The sequence below is a fragment of the Danio rerio genome, chromosome 3, assembly GCF_049306965.1.
Source record: "Danio rerio strain Tuebingen ecotype United States chromosome 3, GRCz12tu, whole genome shotgun sequence".
Classification (NCBI taxonomy): Eukaryota; Metazoa; Chordata; class Actinopteri; order Cypriniformes; family Danionidae; genus Danio; species Danio rerio.
The window spans coordinates 10,047,884-10,065,447 of NC_133178.1; the positions used below are offsets into that span (position 1 = coordinate 10,047,884).

Here is a 17,564-nt window from a genome sequence, read left to right on the forward strand (position 1 = left end):
TTTTTATATTATGTTAAATCTATTTATATATTCATATTTTATGTATTTATTTATTTATGATTATATTATACTTTTATGTTTATATTATGTTACGCTAAGTCTATTTTCTATGCATTTATTTAATTATTCATTAATTTTTTTATTTTTATGTTTATAATATGTTATATGTATTTATTGATTATTTATTAATTAATAAATTTATTTGTTCATGTTACATTTTTATGTTTATACTATGTTATATCAATTTATTTATTTATTATTTATGTTTATGTAATATATATATATATATATATATATATATATATATATATATATATATATATATATATAGTTATTTATTAATTAATTTATGTATGATTATGTTATACTTTTGTTTATATTATGTTTTTTCATTTTTTTATTTGTGTATGTTCTAATGCCATATCAGCAGTATAGGCTATATTGATGGCAACATGTGTAATAAATATTTTATATATAATTTACAATTATAACTGAAACAGCAAAATTTGCTTGTCATGATTCTCTGATTAACAGAGACTTAAAAATCATGGGTAATGCACTTTCCCACCAAAACTATTAAATGATTATTTATAATGTAAGTTTAAATAAATAATGCAAGCAGATGACTTTAATAAAGTGTGAATAACCAGTTATGAAAATTTGTTCACAACAGGTCACTTAAAAAATTATGTTATTGTAAAAAAAGAAAGCCAAGTTTGTTTTTGTTGCTGTGCTTTTGTTAAAAAATGAATATAGTTTTCCAACATCAATGCAAAATCAGTTTTCCCTCACGTTGACTTAATTGTACCAAATAAATACCAGGCAAGGTTATTTATATAGCACATTTCATACTCAAAGTGCAACCAATGTGTAAACAAGAATAAACCAAACATAAAATACAAGAGTTCAAATGCAAAAAAAAGTGTCATATGTTAATTTTCTACTAAAATGAACATTTTTCTTAGCTTCATAAATAAAATAAAAAAACAAGGAATAGAAATGATTAAAAACAGATTAAAATGTGTTAAAACAGGTTATAAAAAAAGAAAAAGAAAAATACATAACACTGAGATCTGTGGAAATCGGTAGTTTTCTGGATTTGTTTCAGATGTTGACTAGTTTTATCTGACTGCGGAGAAAAGCTCACCGGTGGAACGTTCCCCATGCCCATCTGAGGGTTGTGGGTCATAGGTGATGCAGCCCGAGGAGCTCCCACCTGCGACTGGGACATCTGCACATTCTGCATGGTCACGGGGTTGAACTGGCCCATCCCTGCCGAACATGATGGAAAAAACACGTTAAAAAGGCAACGAGCTTTAATGTTCAATTGGAGATTAAAGCTTTTGAGCGATTCCTGCGTTTCCGGTAGGACCAGCCTGACCGCTTTCATTCTTCCCGAGTCAACATGAAACTGCAACCACAACCTACTTTCTGTATTGCAGTAACCGTTACATTAAGGACGACCAACATTTGTGTTCAACTTAAGCTAAATTTCTAAAAGTCCAGAGAGTATTAGACGTGTGCAAATGACCCGAAATGTGTTGTATTTGTAATAAAGGGCAATTTTGTTTTAATGTTCACTTTAATACGAACAAAATCCCAACAATGTGAACTATTTATTTTATTCATTAATTTATTTATTCATTCATGCTTTAATGCCAAATCAGCAGCATTGGCTATACTGATGGCAACACTTTAGTAAATACTCAATATATTTGTTTGTTTGTTTATTTATTTACACATCAGCAATATATGGCTATTTCATGGCAAGATTAATATAGATAAAAACATATAACATACTAATAACTTCAATAACAACATCATATTTCAATAAGAGTTGATGCAAATTAAATAAACAGATTTTTTTTTTTCAGTTAAACTTAAATAACTTCATTTTTTTGTTTCTATCAAGTTGTTAGAGTGGCTCGCTGTAGTATTGGTAGCCTAGCAACCAACTGTAAACAAAGCAAGCATAACAGAGTCATGTGGCTTCCTCTGCGAAAGGGTTTATTCTGCAAATGAATCTCCCTAAAACCACCTGAGGCGAGTGCAAAAATTTTAATTTTAAATACTCAATGTTTAATTTACAATCATAACAGTTTCTTAATCATTCGTTGTACAAAAAATACACAGATAACATGGTATGTGCAAATGACAGGAAATATGTGTTGTATTTGTAATAAAGGGCAATTTTGTTTTTAATGTTCCCTTTAATGCGAGGAAAATCCCAAAAATGCCGACTATTTATTTATTTATGTTTAAATGCCATATCAGCAACATTGGTTATATTGATGGTAACACTTATAGTAAATACTCAATATATAATGTACAATCAGAACTGTTTCTTTATCATTCATTGTACAAAAAATATATATAAATAAAAACAACACTGATTGTAGGAAAGTGTGTGCAAATGACCAGAAATATGTGTTAGATTTGTAATAGAGGGCAATTTTGTTTTTAATGTTTACTTAAATACAAACAAATGCAACAATGCTGACTATTTATTGATGTTTTAATGCCATAATATGAGCAAAATATTGCAGAATGAACATCTACATCAACAAAATGTGGTAAAAAAAAAAATAAAGTCAAGAAATTACAGACATGTTGAAAAATATAAGCAATGTTTTGCAGTCAATAGGTCTTTTAGGGTGAAAAATAGCTACTATTTAGCAGGAATGTTTTTAAATTGACCAAAAGTATCTGTAAAAGCAATGTTGTTACCATATATTTCAATTTTAAATATAATATAATACAATAAAATATAGTATAATATAATATAATACAATATAATATAGTATAATATATCATAATATAATATAATAAAATATTATATAGTATAACATAATATAGTATAAATATAATATAGTATAATGTAATATAATACTATATATTATAATATAGTGTAATATAATATATTTATAATAAAATATTATATAATATAGTATAATAAAATATATCATATCATAGTATAATATAATGTAATATAATATATTTATAATATAATATAATACATCATAGTATAGTATAATATATCATACTATAATATAATATATTATAATAAAATAATATATAGTATAATATAATATATTTATAATATAATATAGTATAATAAAATTTATCATAGTATAGTATAGTATAGTATAATATATCATAGTATAATATAATATAATATAACAATATAATATAATAAAGAAAAAATATTCTGGAGCATCAAATCAAATAATTGATGATTTCTGCAGGATCGTGTGACAGTGAAAACTCTGCATTTCATCAACAAAATAAACATCTTTAAATATATTAATGCTCAATATTACATTATTTTTATCAAAAGGGACTTTTAAATCTTACCAGACTCAAACTTTAATACATAAACTAAACGTTTTCAATGTAAAACAATGTAAAAACTCTGCCCTTCCAGAGATTATTAGAAAGATGAAGTGTGCGCAAATGACCAGAAATGTGTGCTACATTTCCAATTTAGTCTACAACAACAAAAGTGGTTAAGAACACATATAAAGTAAGCAATGTTTTGCAGTCAATAGCTTTTTTAGAGGGATAAATAAATACTATTGGCAAGAATATTTTACAAATGGTCTCTAAAGCATCTGTAAAGGCAATGTTGTCATCAGATAATAACATTTTTATTTTGATAATAGATAATAACTTATAATAATATTTGATAATAGATAATAACTTTTTTACTTTGATAATAATAACAAAAATATATAATTGATGATTTCTGCAGGATCATGTGATGGTGAATAATGTAGTAATGATGCTGAAAATTCAGTATTTCATCAACAGAATGAATTCAAAAAGACACTTTTAACTCTAATAATACTCAATATTACTTTGTTTTCATCAATATCATAAGGGACGTCTTTCAAAAATCGTACCAATCCCAAATTTTACCATGTAAACCTAAAACTTCATTATGAATCAGTGTACAACAAGAAAACACACACATACCTTGAGGAACCTGCATCCGGGCCATCAACTGATTTGGCACATTGGACATGGAGACAGGTCCATCTGAGGAAATGAGGCATATTTTGAGCAGCTACATCTATTTAGAAACAACAGTCAGCAATAAATACTGAACGGCTACTAACTTGGTGGCCGGATGGCTTGTGCAGGCCCCATAGGGTTAGGCTGAGGAAGGCCAGGCTGCTGAGGACCCTGAGCGCCCATCTGCGGCTTCGACAGCCTGGACTTTCTCTTCTCCTCCAGCTCCTTCTGGATCTTATAGATCTTCTCAGCCAGAAAGTGATAATACTCATCCTGAACACAAGAAGGAGATTTTGTTTGAGTGCTGAATTGCATGATGCCACGATCAGATGTCAAGCTTTTCCACAGTGGTCAATATGTAAAGCATTTATTTTGTTATTGAAAGAAAAGGCTCATCTAAATGTCACAGCAGGATAGATGTTGTTGTTTTTTAGCAGTACAGCAAAATTACACAAACTTTCGTATTTAAGTTGGACTGAGATAAATGCCACTTTAAACGCTTTAAAAATTATTTTTTAAAGTCCATATCTAACCTGATCTGTCGAAATTAGTCGGAAGTTGCACTGTTCTATTTTAACATACAGGCCAATAATGTGAATTATTATTATTTTTTTATTATTAATAAAAGCACTTTTCATTGCTTCTACCTCAAACTTCAGTCGTTTGCAGTTCCCGCGATCACAAAAGCCCCAATCTCAACTAGTGCGCCGCAAAAGCGTGAGCACGTTGCGTAGTGTGCACGTCCCTCCATTGAAAATAATGTCATAGTCAGTCCAGTGTGTGTTGTTATTAGTCTGATTGTGCAAAATAGCACACAGTTAGCATAACTTTGTTTAGTTGCTGTAGTTTCTCACGTGTAGAAACACGGCGTTGAAAGGCCTTTACGATTAATTAACCGTGATGGATTAAAGCGTTACGTTGCATCCCTAATTACAAATAGTTTTTAAATATATTTAAACATTTTAATAGAATTGCTGTGCTGTGAAGTAAAATCTAAAACTGTATGGAAAGCATCGCCCAATGCACAGAGTTATCAAATTAAACCGAATCCATGCATGATAATCGTAACCGAACCGTGAGACCAGTGTAGTTCACATCTTTACCAAACATGGTGAATAAAACCAATCAAAAAGCTTAGAAATATACACAAATGTGGATTATTTGTCAAAGGGAATGTTTCGACTGACATGCACACAATTGGCCGTCCTCTCGTCAGACGTAGCAGAGTTTTGTGTAAACAAGCTAGCAGATCACTTCAGAAAGACTCAATACTGTGTAAATCTTTGGATAAGCACCTTTTAAAATATTCATTCAAATAATGCTTAAACATAATTTCAGCCTGGTTTAATAGCATTTGTATATACAAATGTACAAATTAAGGTGTAAAATAAATAGTTTATCCCTTTACATGCAATGGATTTTGAAGCATAACAGCAAAAAATGGGTAAAAAAAAAAAAAACTCTCGCAATTTTGGAACTGGAAAAAGACAAACAGGCAACCATAATTCAAATGGGCAAATTTAAATAGATTATTATAACCCTTTACATGGCCGTTCACATATCACGTCTAAAAACGTGCAGAAAGCTTGAGGTGTGTTGCTGTGTAAGACAGGGTATCTGCACATTTTTTAACAGGAAACTTTTAAGACCTTTTTAAGTCCTCTTAAATGAAAATTTAAGACTTTACCTAAAAAAAATAAAAATAAAAAACAGGAAAATTGTGCCACCCCGGAGCCACGCTCAAGACAGATCAAAGGGACACGAAAACTTTTATACCAAGTGCTGATTGACCTTACAACGGTGCTGGTTTCGTCAGTTGACCAATGCCTGACGTGCAAGTCCAACTGTTTAGTTTTCGTTGCTGCGTTCATGGACTCATCGAACATTATGATGAAAGCATCCTTGTTTGCCCGTGAAATTAGTTCCTTCTTTAAGTATGGGGCAACATCAAATCGTGCTAAATATGCTGTTTCGTCCCTTCCACATGTAAACGTACTTTAGTCAGGGAACATTGCTTGAAAAACTAGATGGATGTCCTCATTTGAGGTGTACGAGTGGTGGCGGCGGCTTATGGTTTGAAATACCCACAGTATTTCGGCCTTAAGTGTAGCTACATTCGCAAAGCTGCTGAAGGCATTGCTTGAAGTGGACAGCCTTGAGGAAGGCTGAGAGGTCGAAGTGCTCGATGAGAACATACTTATGGGCAAACTACTTGCCTGCGACGACACATACTTGTTGTGCTTCTCTGCTTTCATGTGTGAATCGAGCGCTTTGTGGCCCCTTGTCCCCAGTTGTATCGTCTTTTTACATAAAGCACACCTCCCTTCATGATTACTGGCTGTTTTCTTCAGGCACCCCGATACTTTTCGTCCTCCAATCACTTGTCAAACAAACATTTGCCCATGCTATTTCGCAAAATGCTGTCCCCAAATGTTGCGCTGGTCAAATTGCAGTAGAAAAAAAATAAAAATGACGAGTTGGATATGAAATTTAAGATCCCACATGAAATTGAAGACCTCCTTATGGAAAATTAGACATTTCTAGACATTTCAAAACTTTTACAGGACCCGCGGGGACCCTGTGAGAGTCTGAATGTAGCAGGAATGTTTGTGTGTCTTACCCTGCTGTTGGCAGACTCATACATGTCTCCCTCCACTTTCCGTGCATAAGCAACCAAATTCTCCATGCGTCTGTCTTTCAGTGCTGCAGGGTCAGGAGTCGGGAATATGGCTTGAACTCTGTAGGAGCATTAGGAGAACACACTGTGTAAAAAAAGCAGCATATGACAAAACACAATATTGATGTTTGATCTGTTGAACTCACAGCTTGTGCACTAGGTGATTCCTCAGGTCCTGAGTGACGTGCTCGTGCCAGGGTTTCTTCATGCCGGGCATCGACAGCGGCGCAGCAGTGGGCAGGTTCCCTGCGCCACCCATATTCGACCCGTCGGGCATCATCTGGCTGTGGGTGCGGGATAATAACATTAGAATATAAACCATGCTTGACATTTTTTGATCACCAGCCGCTGTTGATTACTAGCCACTCGCCATTTTCACTAGCCACACATTTGTTGTTGGAAAATACATTTTATTTGCATAAATTTGACATGCTAAAATGTCTTGATTTAGATTTTGTGTTATATCCACATGCCTCCATTTCACTTTTTGTGTGTGTTGTGTATGAGCATATGAGTTGAGGTCTCATTGTCGCATTGCAAATATTTTTTTTTATTTCACATGACTTTTTAGGGCTCAAAATTAAGGATTTACCAAATTTAACTCTGACCACACCGAAAATAAATGAATTAATATTTCTTAGCCACAAATTTTAAATAATGGGTCAAAACAAGCAAAATATAGCTGTGTACATGCACTTTTAATTCAACAAATCTTTTCTTTAAAAAAATAATTGACATTTAAAAATGATAATTGTCATGTATATCTAAAATATGCATCATCTGTCCTGGCTAAAGGTCCCAGATCACCAGTAAACTACACATAAATGGGGAGTTAATCTCATATTAAATCAATGTTATTGTAAAAAAAAAAAAAAATTATACCATATTAACAAAAATAAGTGCAAGCAAAAGAAAGCAGGTAAAAAAAATACAGTGAGTGACTAAAGCCCCTTTCACACATACAGACCTTTCCGGAAAATTACCGGCAATTTTCTAATTCCAAATGCCTCCAAAAATGCTTAAGTAGGTTTGGGTAAATTTGGAAACCCCACATCATTAGTGATATTATTTTTTTCCAAACACATACAATGTACTTTATATACACAATGCCAATCAGGGGTAAGATATATATATATATATATATATATATATATATATATATATATATATATATATATATATATATATATATATATATAATATATATATATATATATATATATATATATATATATATAATATATATAATTCCGTGCATTTAGATTCTCTCACACACATATTGTAAGCATGCCTTCTCTGCATTATATCCTGCAATGTGTTCAAACAGCCCTAACATTGATGGTATATTTTCACACAGTTGGTTTCATTTTCAAATATTATACAGCAGCTTAAGGGGTAAAGTCTAGTCTCTCGCTGCATTTCCTTTATACAAATTACAGAAATCAATGATTCTCGAGGTCAAAAAATAAGTATACCCTTACATCAAAACAAAATAAATGCCACAAAATTTGCAACAAATGTCGCAAAAACTCAACACAAAATCAATTTAGTCACAAATAAATCAGACTTTATTATTATAATTTTTTTGCAAAATCCTGTAGGGACTGACTGCTGTAAAATCACAACACACCGACTCAGACGCATGTTTCTGCAGTGTGACAGGTTAAAGGTGAAAGGGGGTGAATGATGAAAAAGACTCACTTGCTGCTGAGTGATGAGGGGAGAGAGGAATCAGTGTGGAGGTTCGTCTGATCGGCCATACCGTTACCACCGATGTTCATCTGGTTAGAGCCTGAAGATGTGGTGAGAAACCAGACAGGTGTTACACATGAATAAGCCACATGGGGGGCAGCATGAAGACCCAACGCATACTGACCACAGATTCAGTCAGATCATGCACAGACAATGATGCACTTCATTCAAGTCATCCATTCTATTTTGTCCAAAACACTGAAAATATTTCATAAACTGCTCTAAAAATGATGCTAAACTAATTCCCATGTACTTCTCTATATGACTGAAATACACAGTTGAAGGCAAAGTTATTACACCTCTTGTTAAAGTCAGGTCCTTAAAAAAAATCTTAAGTGTCAATTAATAAAGAGATTTTCTTTCAGCACATTTCTAAACATAATAGTTTTAACAATTAATTTCTAATAACTGATATCTTTGCCATGATGACCGGTGTTGTAGTCATTTTTTTAAAAAGTGCATTTTATTTCATTTAAACCAGAAGTGCCCAAACTCAAGCCCAGTTTACACTAGTGCGTTTTAGTTTTAAAATGGTGTTTTAGATCAAAAACGATCCGCGTCTACACTAGCGTTTCACCTAGCGTTTCTGAACATATCTCCGTCCACACTACACCACCAAAAATGTGACCATTCACGCACCCTGGGCATGCGCGCTCTAGTATAAACAGGAAGCATGTGTCTCACTCGGCATTTGGTTATTGTTAGTCAACAAACACCGGTTAACAATGAACGCAATGGCAAAGAAAGCAAGAGAGGTAGTTTTGTGGACAGACGACGAGGTCTAGTTGTTACTAAATGTAACATATGAATAACTGCACAATGGTGCCTAAAACAGACAATAGTGCAAACAACGCTCCCATTTCTGTGTCATTGTTGTTGTTTACAGTGAAGGCTGGTCTGCTGTCTTCCGGTAGCTTTAAAGCCATGTGTTATAGTCATGTGATAGGGGCTTGACGAATAAGGGAAGGATACGCAATGACACAAAAGCCCCAATCAGGTAGCGAATCTCAGCAGCCACACCTCCGTTTTCAGATGTCTCCGTTTTCCCCATCCATACTGAGACGGAGCAGCAGCATTTCAGAATGAAAACTGCCTCTCCAGCTTTTCTAAAACGCTCCGTTTTCGGCGCTCGAAAACTCCAGCATAGTGTGGACGGATAGTGTAACCATAGCAAAACTTATGCGTTTTCAAACTAAAACGCACTAGTGTAAACGGGGCCTCAGTCTTGGAGGGCCGGTGTCCTGCAGACTTTATCTCCAACTTGCCTCAACTCACTTGCACTGATATTTCCAGAAAGCCTAGAAAGAGCTTGATAAGCCAGCCCAGGTGTGTCTGATTGGGGTTGGAACTAAACTTTGTAGGACACCGGCCCTCCAGGACCGAGTTTGGGCACCCCTGGTTTAAACTACTCTTAGTGTTTTATTTTGTTCTTCAATTTGAATGTGAACATCATAAAGATGTTCATAAGATGTGAAAAATGGAACTTCGTGATAGATTTTTGATTTATGACAAATTTGAATATTGTTTGATTTTTATTTTATCTGAATGTTGATGTGCTTTTGTGAATTTAATTAAATTCCATTCAAGTTTTTTTTGTATAGCGCTTTTTGCAATAATTATGATTTCAAAGCAGCTTTACAAAATTAATATTACATTATAATCAGATTTAGTTAAAGCTAATCAAATATAAGTTATTATATACATGGTTAAACTGCAATTTAATTGCAATTCAAAGTTAGTGAATTACGTTTAATGATCAAGAGAATCGATTGAAAGCAAATGGAGTGAATTGCTCTTGAAAATTTCAGCCGGTCTCAACCAAAAAGCAGTATACAATATATAAAGTATATAATATATTTTACAGGATACTAGTATTTTTTTAAAGACTAAACTAGGGGTTAACAAGTTTAGGCAAATAAGTGTAATTATACAAGTTATTGGACAACATTGATCAGCTTCATAGCCAATCGGGAGAATAAATTATTTTGCAAGGGGGTTTACAATAATGACCTTAAAAATAGTTTTTAATTATTTTTAAAACTGGTTTAATTCCAGACAAACTAAAAAAAAAAAAGACTTTCTCCAGAAGAAAAAATATTACAGGAAACATAACTTGGAAAAAATTTTTAAAATACAAAATTTCACAGGAGGCAGAATAATTTTGCTTTCAACTGTTTTTGACAAAATGCATTTAGTAATTATATTTATGCAAGACTATATATAAATCAGGGCTGCACAATATATCAATTGTATATCGCAATAAGTGTATCCACAATAGTCACATCGCAGAATCAGAGTATTTATTAAAGATTAAATTGTATTATCTTAAAATAATTTATACAATGATGACCATGTTATTTCATGATTGACTGTTCATTTTCTGTACATAAATACGGTTGACTCTCCAGAAAACCATAAAGGACTGTTTATTTTTTATCTTTGCTGTTGTATTTATATAGGCTTGTAATGTATTATAATTTATATAAACGCTCCACACAGAATAAGACTTGATCATCCAAATCTATCTAAATTAATGAAATCTTTCCAAATAGAGCCGTTTAATTCACTGGCCACTTTATTAGGTACACCTGTCCAACTGCTCGTTTACGCAAATTTCTAATCAGCTGATCACATGGCAGCAGCTCAATGCATTACCATATAGACATGGTCAAGACAATCTGCTGCTAATCAAACCGAGCATCAGAATGGGGAAGAAAGGTGATTTAACTGACTTTGAACTGGGCATGGTTATTGGTGCCAGACAGTCTGAGTATTTCAGAAACTGCTGATCTACTGGGATCATCACGCACAACCATCTTTAGGGTTTACAGAGAATGGTCCGAAAAAGAGAAAATATTCAGTGAGTGGCAGTTCTGTGGTTGCAAATGTCTTGTTGATACTCAAATGACCTCCACAGTCACCAGATCTCAATCCAATAGAGCACCTTAGGGATGCGGTGAAACGGGAGATTTGGATCATGGATGTGCAGCTGACAAATCTGCTGCAACTGTGTGATGCTATCATGTCCATACGGACCAAAATTTCGGAGGAACATTTCCAGTACCTTGTTATATCTATGCCACGAAGTATTAAAGCAGTTCTGAAGGCAAAATTGGGTCCAACCCGGTACTAGTAAGGTGTACCTAATAAAGTGGCCATTGAGTGTTTATCGCAGAAAAAAAAAAAATCAAAATGTCAGATGCAGCCCTAATAAAGTAATTTGTATAGCTCGACAGCATGAAAGATGGAGGTTATAGAATGGCAGCAGCTTTCAAGGTTAATAATGAAAATGGATTAAAAAAAAATTCTGCTTTTCAGCCAACCACTAATAACAATTTGACATTTCCATGTGTTGATACCTAATGCGGCCATGGAGCGCATCTGCTGCGTCTGCGTGGGCTGCTGTCCTGCGACCTGTGTCTGTGCGGCGGGCTGATTCCCGTACGGGAGGCCCAGCGCTGCGTACGCCCTCTGCATGGAGCTGGGGTCGATGTGTGTGCCGCTGCTGATGGCGGGCGCCGCAGGCTGACTCGTGCCCACCTGCCCCAGCGGAGACTGCATGCCAGGATTCGGGGAGCTCAGCATCGCTGCAAATCACACACAGAAGACCTTCGGTCAATTCAGATATCCATGATTTAAATTAAAATATAAAGCCACTGCTGCTTCTTTAAAATCCCTTAAATTTTTAAAGAAAAACACATAAAATAAATTTTTACTCTTTAAAAAGCAGTGTTTCTCAACCACGTTCCAGGAGGACCACCAACTCTGCACATTTTCTATGTCTCCTTAAATAGACGCACCTGATTCAGATCATCAGCTCATTAGCAGAGACAGAAACGCCTGTAATGAGTGTGACAGACAATGGAGGCATGCAGTGCTGGTGGTCCTCCAGAAAAGTGGTTGAGAAACACTGCCTTAAAATACACAGGAAATCAAAACTAACCATATTTTGTTGACTCGCATTGCTAGTTTTGTGGTGAACAATTCAACTGTGCATGTCATTAAGAAAAAAAAAACTGTTTGCCCTCATGAACTTTAATTGAAATCTGAAAATGCACTTGTTTGTTTTCAGGTAGATTCTCAGGCTGCGCCCAAAATTGCCTACTACTCAGTATTACGGCATTTAAATTTAAACAAACTACTCGGCCGTCAGAAGAGTGCGCTCTGTACAGAAAGAATGAAACTCGCACGTACTACATCCACCATTTTGTCATGATCACATGACCTACCCGCATGAGTTGCATCGCTTCACTCCCATTCATGAATTCTGTCGTGGGACATCATGGGATAGCGTAGCGTACATGGAATGTGCACTTCAGAATCTCGCCAGAAGTAGGTAATCCGAATACTTCTTACATACCAATTTTCAAATTGTATGAATTTGAGCATGCAATATAGAATAGAAGCAAGCAAATTCGGACGCAGCCTCAGATTAGGTCTGTCTAAAGTTGTGGGCAGGGCTAACATACTTGACCGCACCCCTCCTCCTGTCAGATTTGACAACAAACAAAAATGTTGCCTATTAGCTTGTAATAACTCAAATTATTCTGGAAAAAATGCCTACTTTACTACATCCGATCAGCTCGCATTCTCATTTAATACAAATTTTTCTAGGAACTGCATCACAATACGAAAGAAAAAAAGGCCAACGATTCTGGTTAATGTGGATTTTAGGGTACATAAAATAATACAACTAAAACAATTGTCCGACAGTTTCAATTTGCAAATTCTTATTTTAATGCAATGTTTTGGTTGCAAGATTAATATTTTTTTTTTTTCAAAAAGTCAAAGCACATCTACATTTAATATTATTTTAAGCTTTTTGCTGTTTAATTAAAACAAAAGTATGTTCAAGGTATATTGCCAGGTCAGCTTCATTGACTATTTCATGACAATAACAGATAAAAATGTACAAACATTTTAGAAATAACGCCTTTTTTTAATAATAAAAAGGTCTATCACAATAAAACACCAACAATCAATACATAAAATAAATCTACAAGCCGTTTCTTTAAAGGTAACTGTAATCATTCATTAAGGAGATTATCGTTGATTTTTGATTGTTAAAGATTGTTCACTTTTGGTTAATTTTTGAAAGATTAATAAAATTTTAAGTCTACTGAAGTCAGCCCTCTAAGGGGAAGCATAAGCATAATTGTCACTAATCGTATATTGTCACATGCAGTCCTAAAGCATGATATGCACAGATACAAACCTGTGATCATACACAGAAAATGAAGGCTTTGTTAGCTCCTTTTATCTGTGCATTAATGAAAATTGTTAAAAATTTAACATAGGCGGCACGGTGGATCAGTGGTTAGCACTGTCGCCTCACAGCAAGAAGGCTGGTTCGAGTCTCGGCTGGGTCAGTTGGTGTTTCTGTGTGGAGTTTGCATGTTCTCCCTTTTGTTCGCTTGAGTTTCCCCTGGGTGCTCTGGTTTCCCCCACAGTCTAAAGACATGCGCTATAGGTGAACTGAATAAGCTATATTGGCCGTACTGTATGAATGTGAATGAGTGTGTATGGGTGTTTCCCAGTACTGAGTTGCAGCTGGAAGGGCATCCATCGTGTAAATCATATGCTGGATAAGTTGGCGGTTCATTCTGCTGTGGCGGCCCTTGATAAATAAAGGGACCAAGCTGAAGGAAAACAAATGAATAAACAGTTTCTCACCCTAAAGTGGTGACCTTTATCCGTTTCTTTTTACATTGAAAACAAAAGAAGATATTTTGAATAATGTTGGAAACCAGTCACTGGGATGAAAAAATACTGTGGATGTCAGCGGCTACGGGTTTCCAGCATACATGCATACTTTAAGTGAAGTGATTTCCCAGTACTGGGTTGCAGCTGAAAGGGCATCCAATGTGTAAAAAATATGCTGGATAAGTTGGTGGTTCATTTGGCTGTGGCGAATGCAGATGAATAAAGGAACTGAGCCAAAGGAAAGTTAATAAATGAACTAAATATATTGTCTAGTTTATTTTATTTCTTTTTAATTTAATTTTGATAATGCAGCACGAATCTAAAAAATAAAGCTGAATTAATGTTATCAAATTACACCAAAAAAATCTCATAGAAGCTGTGGCTTTAGATTAGACTTAAAAACAACAAAGCAATAAAACAAAAGCAATAACCTTAATAAAATAACACAAAATACCCAAAAATCCTCACAATACATCTCAAATACTGCATTTATAAATGTTTCTGGAAAATGTGCTCTCTAATAAATAAAATTAATTAATTTAATTTAAAATAAATTCAATAAATTAAATGTTCTACATATAAAATGCCACTCAAACTGCAAACTCAAGTGGCTGAGGAGGAAAGGCCATTTTGCAATGGCTGAGCACTTAGAGCAGCGGCGGAGAGCAGAACTGCAAGAAAGCCGGAGAGAAGAACGTGCTTCTGTTGCCACTACAGGGGGATTTAAACGAGTCAGCGATCGCCTGTCCAATCAGGCAGCAGGAGCCCTCTACGTCCCGCCCACCCCCTGTAAAAAGCTAGAGGGTGGAGCCCCTCCCCCGCGGTGTCAGATTACAGTCCCGCTGCCTGCCGGAATCTGCTGCTGGTCTCATGCTTTCACATTCAGAGCGCAGCCGAGCAGCACACATGACCTACAGGTGGCAGCACTCAGGTGAACAAACACACGCACAGTCTTAAAGCACGAGATGCACAGATACTGATTATACACAGAAAATGAACGCTTTTGCCTTTGTTTGCACCTTTATTTGTCCATTAATGGAAATTGTCATAATGTTAAAAATCTTAACACCCCTGATAAGAGACTACCAGTAGACTAAACATTGTTTAGAATGTATAAATACTATTTTTTGTGAGATTTGGCAATTAGCCATACACTCAAAATAAAGACATTTGCCGTTTGTTCAAATTAGTTATTCAAAATGAGCCGAATCAACACAATTCTTGAGTTTTGTTTTTTAGATTAACTTAATTGCTTTGTGTTCAATCCACTTAAATTTGTATAAACAAATGAGTTAACGATTCATTTTTGTTGAGACAACATAAAGGAATTGTGGAACCCAATATTTTTACACAGTGTACCAAATAATGCCAGTGCTAGCTAGAAAGCAGAAAATGATGGCGTTCACATGGACTTCTCCCAGTATCAAATTTTCTTATAGCAATTAATTGCTGAAGATTATCACAATATCTGGTATTATCACAAGATTTACCCAAGCTGAAAAAACGGTTAAATCATCATGTATAACAAAAAAAAAAAAAAAAAATATATATATATATATATATATATATATATATATATATATATATAAAGTCTTAAATTCCTTAGTATAAAAACAAGGCCTTAATAAATCTAAAGATGTCTTAAACCTGTTTTTCAGAGGTACTTTTAACCTATGATGCATTATTATGCGATCAAACAAGCCATGTAAAAAATGTTGTTTCCGTTTAGAAATCTACTTAAGGGCCTACTCACACTATGCTATCCGTACCGTGCCCAGGCCCGTTTCCCGGATCGTTTGAGAAGTGTGAGTGCGCTGAATCGGGCTCAAGCACGATTGACTTGGCCGGGGCCTGGCCCGGTTGGAAAAGGTGGGCCTGAGCGCGGTTCACTTGGGCAAAACGCGCCAAAGCCCGAAACTGAAAGCAAGACGTGACTTTTAAGGGGCTGTTTCATATGGACTTATTAATCATTCTTATTGTTCAGTGAACGCAAACTGCCGTAGTTAATGAAAGACGCAAACCCCTCACTGCATGACAGCTGCGCGCCTTTAGCAAACCTCCACATTCCTGCAGCACGAGGACTTTATATGATTGTTTATGAGCGCCAAAAGTGGCGGATCTGTCCGGTGAAATATCTGACTGCGTGTCACCACATCCCTAAGGACTGTTTGGCGAAATATTTGACTGCATGTCACTGCATATCAAACGACTGAAAGGATATAACTAGAGAAATCTCCTCTGTGCTGCTGAGTGAGTGAGTGCTTCTCACTGAACAGCGCAGCAGCGATGACGTAAGCGTGCCGAGGCCCGATATGGTGTGAGTGTGGGCCGTCGGGAGACGGGAGGGGGACAAGCGCGCTTTGGCCCGGTTCTAAGCAACTGTAGCTAGTGTGAGTACGACCTAAATCTCTTCGTCTATCAACAAGCAGGACAACACAGGCCAGGGATGTCAAAACTCAATTCCTGGAGGGCCGCAGCCCGGCACAGTTTAGCTCCAACCCTGCTCCAACACACTTACCTGTAGGTTTCAAACAAGCCAGAAGGACTAAATTAATTTGATCAGGTGTGTTTATTAGGGGTTGGAACTAAACTGCGCAGGGCTGCGTCCCTCCAGGAATTGAATTTGACATGCCTGACAAATGCGAACCAAAGTCCTTTATCTTTGGCAGAAACCAAAACACACGCAGGGATTTTGCTTACAAAATTAATGTTCGCTGAGATTTTGCGTACGTAAAGAGAGTTCGCTAGGATTTCACTCTATAATCGCTTATAACAGCTGCGTCAACTGTTCATTAACAAATGCAGAACTGAATGGTTCTGAATGGTTTAGGCACAAGCCAACAATTTGGTGACGCTGCTTAGCCTTACCTCACAATTTTTTTTATTACACACAAATACCGGATATCGAGGATAAATAGGGAGGAGGTTTGACGGTATCAAATTTGGATACCGCCCAAGCCTAGTGTTCACACTGTCTTTTTTTCCTTCTGATACCCGGTGCGTTGCTTCATCGAGCTGCTGTTGTGTGTACAGCTGTTGCTAAGTGACGGCCATGAAACCCAAGACACCAAAGTGGAAAGACGTACAGATATCATCGTTGTTCTGCTTTAACGGAATCAGTTGGTTTTAGTCGTTTTTGGAGGAGAAAAGCAGACATTAGTTTGAGTTGAGAGTTCAGAAGACATGTTCACACTAGCTAAAGAAATCGTACCTTGATCGTACCGCGCTGTCAACAAATAGTTTTCCTCCATATCCCATAATGCACAGCGCATCGGCCTACGGCAGCTGGATTAGTCCAAAACGTGCAGTACTTTTTGCAGTTGGACTTGTTTTAGTACGGATCATATTCTCACCACAAACAAACCACTCCAGGGTTCGTTTGAAAGCGTACCGAGACCACCTCTTCAAGCAGGTCTCG

At 35.6% G+C, this 17,564-nt stretch overlaps 1 protein-coding gene across 4 annotated transcripts in view; it reads right to left on the reverse strand.

Moving 5' to 3' along the window:
• crebbpb (CREB binding protein b) overlaps window positions 1-17,564 on the reverse strand; it is an 85,430-nt gene that overhangs the window by 18,321 nt on the left and 49,545 nt on the right. For all 4 annotated transcript variants that reach the window (NM_001365186.1, XM_073942939.1, XM_073942933.1 and 1 more), the window contains 7 exon segments: window positions 1,148-1,272; window positions 3,976-4,038; window positions 4,119-4,287; window positions 6,635-6,752; window positions 6,838-6,975; window positions 8,393-8,483; window positions 11,803-12,030. In NM_001365186.1, coding sequence (NP_001352115.1) covers window positions 1,148-1,272; window positions 3,976-4,038; window positions 4,119-4,287; window positions 6,635-6,752; window positions 6,838-6,975; window positions 8,393-8,483; window positions 11,803-12,030 — 932 coding nt within the window.